This window comes from Mustela lutreola, chromosome 8, assembly GCF_030435805.1.
Source record: "Mustela lutreola isolate mMusLut2 chromosome 8, mMusLut2.pri, whole genome shotgun sequence".
Classification (NCBI taxonomy): domain Eukaryota; kingdom Metazoa; phylum Chordata; class Mammalia; order Carnivora; family Mustelidae; genus Mustela; species Mustela lutreola.
The window spans coordinates 74389366-74403305 of NC_081297.1; the positions used below are offsets into that span (position 1 = coordinate 74389366).

Here is a 13940-nt window from a genome sequence, read left to right on the forward strand (position 1 = left end):
TCAATTTCAGAGTATGAACATTTAAAATCCTGAAACCAAAAAAAATGTTATGTAGGAAATAAAGCCTGTATTTTATAAATGAGCAAACTAATATTTTTGAAAAGAATCTTAGCAAGATTAAAATTAGTGAATATAAATCATTTTCCCAATATTGAACATTTCTCTTACAAAAGCATTGAAATATTTTTATATCTTGAAGACAAAAACATTTTCCTTTGAATATAAGCTCCAACAAAAAAATTATCCAAACACAATAGAAAATATATTTTAACTACAAATGCCAGAATTTTTTAAATAAGGGTATAATATTTAATATAGTGGCTAATAGTGCTAACTTTGGAAGCATATTAAAACTGGAAATACAAAGATTAGCATGGCCCCTGCAACAAGAAGACATAATACAAGTAGCTAACAAAATTCTTATGAGATTATAAAACATGTTTGCTTTTATTTAACATTATTTTCTGTCTTAAAATCTTGGAGAAAATTTTTGGTAATGGATGTAGCTGTACTAAATTTTAAAATAAAGAAAAAACTGAAGAAAGCAATTAAACTTACTTTTATCCATAAACAGCATATCATAATATAATAATCACCATGAGAATTATAAACAGTAAATTTACATATATATGATTTTCTAAAAACTTGAAGATATACTATGCATATCTTGAAGATATATCTATGTAGATGTTAAAAAATCTATGTAAAATTAAATGTATACATTAATATTTAAGTATTTTAAAATAAGCCACAAATATATCCTTCAAATACTTTCACCTTGTGCTTATCTACATATTCTCATTCCTTGTTATGTTCATGAAATTCTGAACATTAAATGAAATGCTAAATTTTAAGCTGACATTTTAGAATATTAGTTGTTCTTAAGGATTTCCTGCCCTCCAGTGGTATCTGCCTTAATATTTTCACTGCACTTTTCAATATTACAAGGAGAAGACACATTATTTCTACATTTACATTTTGAAATTATATCACACTGTATGGCAGCATCTAATTTTTCTTCCATTACAGGTTCACTGTCTGTTTGTACCCATGCATCACACCTTGCAACATGTAGAATGCAGTTACTGCTAGTTTTGTTTTGTAATATGTGTGCTGAATTACACTGAGACAGCAGAAACTGATCTGTATTATTTTTCATTGAGCACTGGTGAAGATTTTCATTTTGTTTATGAATTTTGGCACTGCTCTTAATAATCCTACCACATGGAAGTTTTGGCGTCCTTTCTAGATAAAAATTATTAGTTGTTTCTTTGATTCTGATAGATCTCCTATTTGACTCTTCCATTTCTTGCAATATTTGATCTTCATCTTCAGATGGCTAAAAGAAATTTAGTAATTTTTTCGTAAATTTTTGCTTAAATTTACAAAAATCATTCAATCACTTCATAGCATTCTCAAAATTCATACTCTAGAACATGTCAAAATACAGAAGATACTTGGCAGGTTGCAATTCAAAAGTGTTATACCAGCAACCAGTCAGTCTTCAAACAGTAATCCACTTCTGGAGATGCCTCGAAAAACGTTAAAAATAGAACTACCATATGATCCAGTAGTTCCACTACTGGGCATTTAACCAAAGAATACAAAAACACTAATTCAAAAAGTTATGTGCACCCTTATGTTTACTGCAGCATTATTTACAATAGCCAAATTATGGAGGCAGTCCAAGTCTCCATGGACAAATGAATGGATAAAGATGATTTGATATATACATATACATATATACATAATGGAATATTAGCCATAAAGAAGAATCAAGGGGCGCCTGGGCAGCTCAGTGGGTTAAGGCCTCTGCCTTCGTTTGGCTCAGGTCATGATCCCAGGGTCCTGGGATTGAGCCCCGCATCGGGCTCTCTGCTCAGCAGGGAGCCTGCTTCCTCCTTTCTCTCTGCTTGTCTCTCTGCCTACTTGTGATCTCTCTGTCAAAAAAATAAATAAAATCTTTAAAAAAAAAAAAGAAGAAGAATCAAACCTTGCCATTTACAACATGGATGGATCTAGAGACTATAATGCTAAGTGAAAGAAATCAGTCAGAAAAAGACAAATACCATATGATTTCACTCATATGTGGAATTTAAGAAACAAAACAAATGAACAAAGAAAAAAAGAAACAGACCAAAAAACAGACTCTTAAACTATACAGGGGAGGTGGGTTGAGGAAATGGGTGAAACTTGTGAAAGGGATTAAGAGTATAATTATCATGATGAGCACTGAAGTAATGTATAGAATTGTTGAATCACTATATTGTACACCTGAAACTAATAAAACTATGTTAGTTACACTGGAATTAAAATTTTAAAAAATAATAATAATCTATCACTCCCCAGGTTGTTTATGGACTTTTAAAATAGCAAGAACAATAATAATAATTCTTGTATTAAAAATGCTAAAGAGAGGGGTTCCTGGGTGGCTCGGTGGGTTAAGCCACTGCCTTCGGCTCAGGTCATGATCTCAGGGTCCTGGGATCGAGTCCCGCATTGGGCTCTCTGCTCGGCGGGGAGCCTGCTTCCCTCTCTCTCTCTCTCTGCCTGCCTCTCTGTCTACTTGTGATCTCTCTCTGTCAAATAAATAAATAAAATCTTTAAAAAAAAATGCTAAAGAGGGGTGCCCAGATGATACAGGCTATTAAGTTTCTGTCTTCAGGTCAGATCATGATCCCAACCCAACATAGGACTCCCTGCTCAGTAGGGAGCCTGCTTTTCCCTATTCCTCCACAGCTCTCCCTGCTTGTGTACTCCTGCACATGTGCTCGTTCTCTGTCAAAAAAAAAAAAAAAAAAAATCTTAAAAAATGCAAAAGAACTAAAAAAGAAAAATTTTTGTCTCTTATCAGTCCCTCATAAATTTTTTTAAAAGATTTTTATTTATTTATTTATTTGACAGAGAGAGAGATCACAAGTAGGCTGAGAGGCAGGCAGAGAGAGAGAGAGGGAAGCAGGCTCCTGCTGAGCAGAGAGCCCGATGCGGAGCTCGATCCCAGGACCCTGAGATCATGACCTGAGCCAAAGGCAGTGGCTTAATCCACTGAGCCACCCAGGCGCCCCAGTCCCTCATAAATTTTTGTCTCTTATCAGTCCCTTTTGTCTCTACATCATCCCCCTTCCCTTTTACAAAGGAATTTAAAAAACACATTATTCACTCATTGACTTATTAGGTCAAAAAACATCTAAATTGTATCCTTTATGGGCCCAGTCTCATGAAAGGTATAATTAAAGAAGAGTATAAGCTAACAGGAAATCAAGCAGACAAAAGAAAAGTTAAAGTAAGAACAAATAGCTCAGGGTGCCTGGGTGGCCCAGTCTGTTAAGCATCGGACTCTTGATCTCCGCTCAGGTCTTGATCTCAAGGTTGTGAGTTCAAGCCCTGTGCTGGGCCTACTCCAAAAAAAAAAAAAAAAGAAGAAGAAGAAGAAGAAAGAAAGAGAAAAAAATTTTTTAAAAAGAATAAATATCTCAACTGTTATCTAAAAAGTCAGTTTTAAAACTTTTAATAGGCGATTTTAATAGATTAACTTTTAATAGTAGATTTCAGTTTGTTAGCTTGAATATTTCAACTTCATGAAAAATTTATCTTTTAATTACTGAAATAACCAAAATATTTTAACAAAAATTTTATCTAAAGTACTGATTATTCGAGCTTTTTATAAAAAAGAGTTAACATAAATACCCTATAATGAGATATAACCTCAGTGGACTGGCACTAAAATAGAAAAAGTAAGCCCAAGAAATAGCCTTGAGACTGGCTGGGCACACATTGAAAAAAAAAAGATCACACTCAATACATTTATTCAAGAAAATATTCCTTTAGCATCTGCAACATGAGTGAAGCAGACATGGCTGCTGCCCCATTAAAGCACACATTCTCATAGGTGGAAATGATAGTAACTGAATAATCATATACATGCATATATAATTACAAATTGAGAAAAGAATTATAAAGAACAAGTATGAGGCACTTTGAAAGCATATCTAAGGAACCTATTTTTTTCTTAATTTATTTGAGACAGAGAGACAGCAGCAGGGTAAGAGGCAGAGGAGTAGACCCCATTCTGACCAGGGAGCCCAATGTGGGACTCAATCCCAGGACCCAGAGATCATGACCTGAGCTGAAGGCAGATGTTTAACCAACTGAACCACCCAGGCGCCCCATAAAGGACCTAAATTAGGAGGAACCAAAGAGTGGCTTTTAGAAGTCATATTTTTGAACTGAGACTTAAAGGATGAATAAAAGTAAGGTAGAGGAAACAATATATAAAGGCCCCGAAACAGAAAAGAGACCAGTAAGCTAAGCAAAGTGAAAAGTCAGTATATGTGGACTGTGCTGTTAAAGGGAGACTAGCAGAAGGTGGAGATGTAGCCAGAGGCCAGATTACACATGGCTTTAGCCAAGTAAGTAGTTAAGATTCCAAGGTAAAATATAAATCTACTGAATAGTTGAACACAGAAATAACATGATTCAGTTTAGGTTTTCAAAAGATCATGTTGACTGCTAACAAAAAAAAGTGGAGCAAAAGTCGAAGTAGAGATATCTCCCAGGAGATAACCACAATAGTGCAAGAACAATACATCAGTTCTTTAGTGTGCTAACAGCAGAAGCTGAGAGAAGCAGATGAATATGCAATTTACTCTGGAAGTAAAACTGATTGGATGAAAAGACAGAATGAATGTGGGTAAGAAAACTGATAAGCCAGGGAGAAATGGCAAAGTTAACTAAATTTCTGGCACGAGCAACTGAGTGGATGAAAAGGTATCTACTCATACAGGAATTACCAGAAACACTGATCTGGAGCAAAGACCAGGGAGTTTAATATATGAAGAAAAGGAGATTTTTGTGAAATATCCAAGAAGATCTATCAGCTGAGACATATCAATAAGGATCCGGGCTAAAGTGATAAAGTTGAAAACAGTCTTGAGTCAAGATAGCATATGTCAATGGGATATAGGACATCACCTAGAAGGACACCTGTGTGGCTCAGTTGTTCAGCATTTGCCTTCAGCTCATGTCAGGATCACAGGGTCCTGGGATCAAGCCCCACACTAAGCTCCCTGCTCAGCGGGAAGCCTGCTTCTCCCTCTCTCACCCTCCTCCTCATGTTCTCTCTCTTGCTAGCGTTCTCTCTGTCAAATAAATAAACAAAAACTTAAAAAAAATCACCTAGAGTTTAGAGTGTAATCTAAGAGAAGAAAGAGTCCTATAGCAAACCCTAAACATTATAACATTTATATAGGGGGAAGGGTAGAAGAGAGTCAGCAAAGGCATAAAGCTGAATTCAAAGAGGTATGAAGGAAACCGAGATACAGTGCTATCACAAAAGCAAAAAGAAGAAAATATTTCAAAAAAAAGAAAATAAATAACTTTTTCCAGTATTATTAGTTCTCATAAAAACTATAGAGTGACCAATGAATTTGGCAACATAGAGGTCACAGGTGTTTTTTCCTTAGCAAGAGCAGTTTGGATGGTGAGCCAGAGACAAAAAAAAAAAAAAAAGAAAAGAAAAAGAAAAAGAAAAAAGATGGAAGATTCAATGAAGAAGAATTCCACTGAAACATGTGGTTTATGAGAATGCAGCTCTCCTACTCAGGACATAACATGTCACTCCAATTGTTTAGATTACATTACTCAACTTTTTATAGTTTTCTTCATATAAGGCTTCAGACTTTTTCTAAATATTCTTAGCTGCTTCAGGTTTTCAATTATTGTGACTGGAAATTTTAAAAAGTATACAACTTCAACATATACACATATACATCTTGATAAGGGTAGTTTTTATAAGTAACAATGAACATATTTTAATAAATGTTAATGAATGATACTAACATTTCAATTACACATTTCTGTTTATAAGTTTCTTACATTTTAAATATTTTTATTTTTTCTTTACATTTATTTTCACCACTTACTGACAATTATTTTTCTCAAAATATAAAGGAAAACTGTGAGAAATACAAGTAATTCCAAATAAGCAGAGCATAAATTAATAAGCAAAAAGAAAAGTAACTTACCATCTCTGAACTAGAACTGAAGCAACTATCTGTTGGCCTTGGAGAGTAACTGGCAGACTGACTACTCTGTGAAGAATCATGATCTGAAAATAAAAGTTTAATTGATGAAGAATTTTATTTGTTAATGCTCTACAAAAAATGCTCTACATGTATACAACTTTAAAATTTTTTGTGAATCTGGTATATAATATTAATACTGAAATATCAGAAAAACTGCACACACACATACCTATATACATACTCTAAAGACAAATCTCACATCACCAATGTAAAAATCTTATATAAACACTTAAATTTCATATTTCAAATTAAAACAGCATATAGTAAAATAGAATAACAAACAAAAGTATAATACATCATAAATTGGTAGGATGTATTATAAAAATGCTAGGATAGTCCATATCACAAAATCCATTAGTTAAATTCACTATTTTAAAATATCTCTAACACTGTGAGATATAACACCTCACACCCATTAGAAAGGCCAACCTACAAAAATTTTAAAACCCAGAAAATAATAAGTGTCGTCAAGGATGTAGAGAAAATAAAACCCTTGTGCACTATTAGTGGAACTGTAAAATGATGCAGCTGCTCTGGAAAACAGTACAAAAGTTCCTCAGAAAGTTAAAACCAGAAGTAACATATGATCCAGCAATCCCATTTCTGGGTATATATCCAAAAGAATTAAAAACAGGATCTTTAAGAGATATTTGTACACTCATGTTCACTGCAGTTGTTATTCACAAAAGCTAAAAGGTGGAAGCAACCTAGATGTCTCCATACAAATGGATACAGAAAAGTGGTATATACTTACAGGGGAATATGATTCAGCATTAAAAGAGAAGGAAATCCTATCCTATACTGTTACATGAATGAACTTTGAGGATATTATGCTAAGTGAAATAAGCCAGTCACAAAAAGACAAATATTGCATAATTCGATTTATGCATCTAAAATATTCAAACTCATAACAACAAAGTTAAATGGTGGTTGTCACGGCTATGGGGGAAGGGGAGCAGAGATGTACTATATACTTGAAAACTGCTGAGAAGGTGAATTTTATGTTATGTGGGGTTTTTTTTGCTAAAATAAAAAAAAAATCTATGAAGAAAAATTAATAATCATTTTTACAGATGCCAAAAATTAGTCTTCCCCAAATTACTCATTCTCCTCAAAGTCATTTCCTTAAAAAATTCTCAATAAAATAATCAACATACAAGTGCCCTAAGCGCAAAATCTAGAATCTTAATTAAGTAAAAACATGGAATACATATTCACATTAAAGCAGCAACAAAACAACAAAAGTACCTATAGATAAATCTAACAAGACACATGCAGAATATAAAGAAAAACTTTCAAGTGCTGAAACATGGTTTAAACAAGTATTACAAATATAAAATTAGGCTGAATTAATTGAAGAACCATCCCTTGTTCTTAGATAGCCTAATTTATATCATTAGACAGCACATACTACATTAATAAATACATTCCTAATAAAAACTAAAACATTTCTCTGGAGTTAAACAAGTTGATTTTAAAATATATATGAAAAAATAATTTAAAAATAGCCAGAAAAACTTTTTTTAAAAAAATGTAAAGGGAAGTGTGACTCTTCTAGAAATTAAACATACTATAAAATTCTCACAATAAAAATAGTATGATATTAGCACATGAAGATAAGAGAAATGAAAAGTACAGAAAGTCCCCAAACAGATCTCAGTATATATAGAAAGTCACTATATAAAAAAGGTGGTATCAGAAGTACTTAGGGAAAAGATACATTTTAAAAACCTGAATAGATACTCTTAAGATTAGCACTGAGGTTTATTGGTTCCCAATTTAAAAAAAAATTAAAAATAAAAACCTGAATAGATATATATCTCACACATTAACAAGATAAACTCCAAATGGATTAAAGACCTAAGTGTAAAGATATAAAATTATGCTAATACTAAAAAAATATATAAGTGAATTCATTTATAATCTGGGATTGTAGAGTCTAATTAAATCCAAAAGTATAAAGGAAGAGATTGATAAAATTAACTACATAACAAAATGTTATGCAAAATATTTTTGCAAAAGCAGAAAACACCATAAGCAAAGTAAAAACAATGCAAAAAATAATAATAAACTAGGAGAAAATATTTGTGATAGATCACAAAAGCCTAAATCTCTTTAATATATAAAGAGCTCTTCTTAACTGTAAGAAAAATGCCCAATGCTCAGAACATAGGGTCCCTGGGTGGCACAGTTGGTTGGGTGTCTGACTTGATTTTGGCTTGGGTTGTGATTTCAGGGTCGTGGGATTGAGCCCCACACTGGCCTCTGTACAGTGCAGAATCTGCTTGGGTTTCTTCCTCCCTCTTTCTTTGCCCACCCCCTGCCTCAAATACATAAAGGAATCTTATAACAAAAAATCCTTAAAGACATGGAGAGAGTTCACAGAAAAAGAAATGCAAATACAGCCACTGAACATTTTTTTAAAGAAGCTCAATTTAACTCATAGAAAGAGCAGTAAAAACTCAAACATCCATCTACCATTGCAAGATTCACAAAAAAAATTTCTAACTTAGACCACAACTCCTGTTGGTGAGTCTGCAGAATAAAAGGAGGATTTCTGATAGGATTGCCAAATGGTAGGACAGGGAATTTGGCAATACCTATTAAAAAAAAAAAAAAAAAAAAAACAATGTATATTGAGTGCCTGGGTGGCTCAGTCGATTGAGCATCTGACTCTTGATCTCAGCTCAGGTCTTGATTTTGTGTTCAGGGCCCGTGTTGGGCTTTCCACTGGGCACGGAGCCTTTAAAAAAAGAAACTAAGAAAAAAAGAAGACAATGTATCTCCCCTCATACTCAGTAATCCTACTCCTAGAAATTACCATAAAAATGCACTTCCACAATTAAGCAACATTATTTGTAAGAACAGAATACTGGAAACAACCCAAGTGTCCATCAACAGGGCACTGACTGAATGAACTATAATCCATCCACATAATGGATTACTACACAGTCATAAATAAAAGATGACAGAATGTCTAACATTAACATGGCAAACACTACAGGATGTTCTATTAATCTGTTTAATTAATTTATAAAATATCCTATATTAAGTAAAATATCCAATATTACATTTGGAGTGAGAAAGGTAAGAACTAAGATTCATACACTATGTGACCTTATATATTTTTAGGCTTTATTTTGGGGAGGAAAAAGAAAAGCTGGAATGATAAACTAAATCAACAAAAAAACAGCTATTCATAAGATGCAGAAGAAAATAGAGCAGCAAAGATAGGGACAGAAATCAAACTAATGTGTTACATATTCAAAAAATTAAACTAATTCTAAAAGAAAAAGATCCATAAAAATTTCTAGGTTTCCTACTGGATTAGATATCCAGAAGGATCATTTTATGTAAAAATGGTCAGAAATATTTGTCCATAAGACAGCATAGAATAAAAAGAACACTCAAATATTGAGTATTTGCTACACATAGGCCTACAACCAATTAACACCTAGGATCTATAAAAATATATAGAACAGACACATAGAGATATATAAAAGATACATCCCATAATAAAAGCCAAACTTCTTAAAAGAAATATGGGCAACAGATGTGAAAGGCATTTCACAGATGAAACATGGATGGTCAATCTACCAAATTAATAATTAGGGAAATATAAATTAAAATCATAGTGAGATTTCAGTTTGCCAACATTGATAAAAGCTGACCTGGAGTTAGAATATATAACAACTAAAACTTCTACCTCTTTATAGTGAAAATTTAAAATGGCACAACTTTGGAAAGTAATTTTGCATTACCTGGAAGAAGTAAAAATATTCAAATCATATGAACTAGTCAATTCTGCTCCTAGAGCTGCATCATAGAGCAAATTTTTATGTGTGTGTGCCAAGAGAAATACCAAGAATTGCCAAAGAAGCACTATTTATCATATCAAAATAGCCAAACAACCTAAATAATCACTGCCAGAGGATGTATAAATAAGATGTGGTACTACAGGCTATCTCGAGCAAACTGGCAGAGGAATAACAGACTGAAACAGCATTAGGTCCCAGGAGTTCAGCTAGATAGTTATCAAATCATTCCAAACACCTACAAAGTCAACAGGAGATAGAAGAGAAGAGGAGCAGCAATTCTAGCAACAGAAAATTGACCACTTTCTGCAAGGTAGGACATGCAGAGAAGTGAATCCGAACCAATGGGAAGACAGACCGTGTGGGGAGGGGCCAGCTCCTGGCAAGTGGTGGAGCAAAGGAGCACAAAATCAGAACTTTTAGTTAGAAGTCTGCGTTGTCTCAGGACCCACAGGGTCACAGAAAGATTGCGGGTGTTTGAGTATGGCACAGCAGGTATCAGAGCAAGGAACCCAGCTACAGAGACGGAGCCGAGGACTGAGCTCTCAGCTCAGGGTTACCTTAAGCCATGATCCAAGGCACAGTCGGGCGAATGCGCTTTAAGCAGGGATCCCACAAGTGGCAGATCCAGGGAGACTCACCTTCCTCCTCAGGGAGGAGCAGCACAGGAGTGCTGCAGGAACCTGCTGCATTTGGAGACTCCAAACAGGGACATGCACCAGAGATAGAAATGCTCAGTCACAGGCCAGGTGAGCACGGAGTGCAGCCAGAGACCAGGGAGACAAGAGTGACTGAATGCTTTTCTCTGAAGCCACACTGAGGAGTAAAGCCCTGACCTCTCAGCTCCTCTCAGCAGGAGATTGGGAGGCCGCCGCTTTCACTGCCATTCTCCAAAGCTCAACGAAAAGTGTTCAGGGAACCTGAGCACAAACCCAAGCATATTACTTAGCCTGGCAAGGGTGGTACAATTCCGCCTCAGGCAAAGACATTTGAGAATCTCTGCAACAGGCCCCTCCCCCAGAAGATCAGCAAGAACATCCAGCCAAGACCAAGATCACTGATCAATGAGAACTACAGAACTCCAGAACTCCAGAGCTAGGGGAAAACAATGCATAGAATTCATGGCATCTTACCCATGATCCTCTAGTCTTACAAAGTTAAAATTTTTAAAATTTTTTAATGCTATTTTAAAATTTTTCCTCTTTCCTCTCTTAATGTTTAACTATTTCATCTTAATACCTTTTTAAAAAAAACTTTTAAAATTTTCATTGTTATAGTCATATTTTATCCCTTCATTGTATTTAACCTTGTATTTTGTATACACATCGGTTTTTTCCTTTAAATTTGGGGACACAATTTCTTCTAAGAGATCAAAATATACCCTAAATCTAGTCTCCAGTCTGATCACATTCTCTCTTTTTTTCTCCTTTTTCCAACCAACTTATCAATTCCTTTTTTAGAATCCTTTTAAAATGTTCATCTTTACATTCATATTCCATCCCTTCATTGTTTATCCTTATTTTTGTTTACATATAAATTTTCCTTTAAAATTTTGGGAGGTAGCTTCTTCTAAGAGACCAGAATACACCCAAAATCAAGTGGGTGGCTCTGTTCTATTATATATGTCTAATATATATGTATGTGCGTATATGTATGTGTATAAAAAATATACACTAACCAAATATACATACACACACACACACGTATATATATATATTTTTCCCCCTTTCTTCTCCCCCGGTTTTGGGGTCTCTTCTGATTTGGTTAGTGTATATTTTTCTGGGGTCTTTGCCACCCTTTCAATATTTTATTCACTCCTACATATATCTGTACCTGAATAAAATGAAAAGGCAGAATAACTCACCACAAAAAAAAAAAAAGAACAAGAGGCAGTACCGACAGCTAGGGACCTACCCAATACGGACATTAGCAATAGGTCAGAAGTAGAGTTCAGAATGGCAATTATCAAGGTGCTGGCTGGGCTCAAAAAAGGCATGGAAGATATTAGAGAATCCCTTTCTGGAGAAATAAAATCCCTTTCTGGATAAAGAAAAGAACTAAAATCTAAACAATTTGAAACAAAAAAGCCATTAATGAGGTGCAATCAAAAATGGAGGCTCTTACTGCTAAGATAAATGAGGCAGCAGAGAGAATTAGTGATATAGAACACCAAATGAAAGAGAATAAAGAAGTTGAGGAAAAAGACACAAACAACTACTGGACCACAAGGGGAGAATTCGAGAGGTAAGTGATACCATAAGATGAAAAAGTATTAGAATAATTGGGATCCCAGAAGAGGAAGAGAGAGAGAGAGGAGCAGAAGGTATATTGGAGCAAATTATAGTTGATAATTTCCCTAATATGGCAAAGGGAACAAGCATCAAAATCCAGGAGGCACAGAGAACTCCCCTCAGAATCAATAAAAAATAGGTCCACACCCCATCATCTAATAGTAAAACAAACAAGTGTTAGTGACAAAGAGAAAATCCTGAAAGCAGCATGGGACAAGAAGTCTGTAACATACAATGGTAGAAATATTAGATTAGCAGAAGACTTATCACAGATACCCAGCAGGCCAAAAAGAACTGGCATGATATATTCAGAGCACTAAACAAGAAAAATATGCAGCCAAGAATACTATATCCAGCTAGGCTGGCACTGAAAATGAGAGAGATAAAAAGCTTCAGGACAAACAAAAATTAAAAGAATTTGCAAACACAAAACCAGCCCTACAGAAAATATTGAAAGGGGTCCTCTAAGCAAAGAGAGAGCCTAAAAGTAGTAGACCAAAAAGGAAGAGAGACAATTTACCATCCCAGTCACGTTACAGGCAATACAATGGCACTAAATTCATATCTTTCAATAGTTACCCTGAATGTAAATGGGCTAAATGCCCCAATCTAAAGAAAGAGGGTATCAGAAAGGATAAAAAAACAAGACCCATCGATATTCTGTCTCCAAGACACAAAAGACACCTCCAGATTTAAAGTGAGGTGGTGGAAAACAATTTATCAAGCTACTGGACATCAAAAGAAAGCTGGGGTGGCAATCCTTATATCAGATAAATTAGATTTTAAGGCAAAGACTATGATAAGAGAGGAGGAAGGACACTATATCACACTTGAAAGGTCTGTTCAACAGGAAGATCTAACAATTTTAAATATCGATGCCCCTAACATGGGAGCAGCCAATTATATAAACCAATTAATAACAAAATAAAAGAAACACATCAACAATAATACAGTAATGACAGGGGACTTTAACACCTCCCTCACTGAAACGGACAAACCACCCAAGCAAAAGATCAACAAGGAAATAAAGGATATAGAGCACATCCTTGGTCACAAATCAGGTCTCAACTGATACCAAAAGATTGGGATCATTCCCTGCATATTTTCAGACCATAATGCTCTGAAGGTAGAACTCAATCACAAAAGGAAAGCTGGAAAGAACTCAAATACATAGAAGGTAAAGAGCATCCTACTAAAGAAAGAATGGGTCAATGAGTAAATTAAAGAAGAACTGAAGAAAAATTATGGAAATAAATGAAAATGAAAACACAACTGTTCAAAATCTTTGGGACACAGCAAAGGCAGTCCTGAGAAGAAAGTATATAGTGATACAGCCTTTCTCAAGAAACAAGAAACAACCTACACAACCTAACCCTACAACTAAAGAAGCTAGAGAAAGAACAGCAAAAAAAGCCTAAACTGAGCAGGAGAAGAGAAGTCATAAAGATCAGAGCAGAAATCAATGAAATGGAAACCAAAAGAACAGTAGAGCAGATCAACAAAACTAGAAGCTGGTTCTTTGAAAGAATTAGTAAGATCTATAAACCCCTGGCCAGACTTACCAAAAAGAAAAAAGAAAGGACCCAAATTAATAAAATCATAAATGAAAAAGGAGAGATCACAACCAACACCAAAGAAATATAAACAATTATAAGAACATATTATGAGCAACTATACACTAGCAAATTTGACAATCTGGAAGAAACAGATGCATTCCTAGAGACATATAAACTACCAAACTGAACCAGGAA

The 13940-nt window shown here is 34.6% G+C and overlaps 1 protein-coding gene across 2 annotated transcripts in view; it reads right to left on the reverse strand.

Moving 5' to 3' along the window:
- Positions 1-681: 681 nt before the first annotated feature.
- Positions 682-13940, reverse strand: part of C8H12orf40 (chromosome 8 C12orf40 homolog) — a 97543-nt gene continuing 84284 nt past the window's right edge. Inside the window, exons 11-12 of one of the 2 annotated variants that reach the window (XM_059185647.1) lie at positions 6024-6106; positions 682-1339 (exon numbers count right to left, since the gene is read on the reverse strand). In XM_059185647.1, the coding sequence (XP_059041630.1) occupies positions 872-1339; positions 6024-6106 (551 nt within the window). In that variant the 3' untranslated portion in view covers positions 682-871. Of the gene's footprint in view, positions 1340-1595; positions 1941-6023; positions 6107-13940 lie in introns of those variants that run through there. The other variant, XM_059185648.1, reaches the window with a different exon arrangement.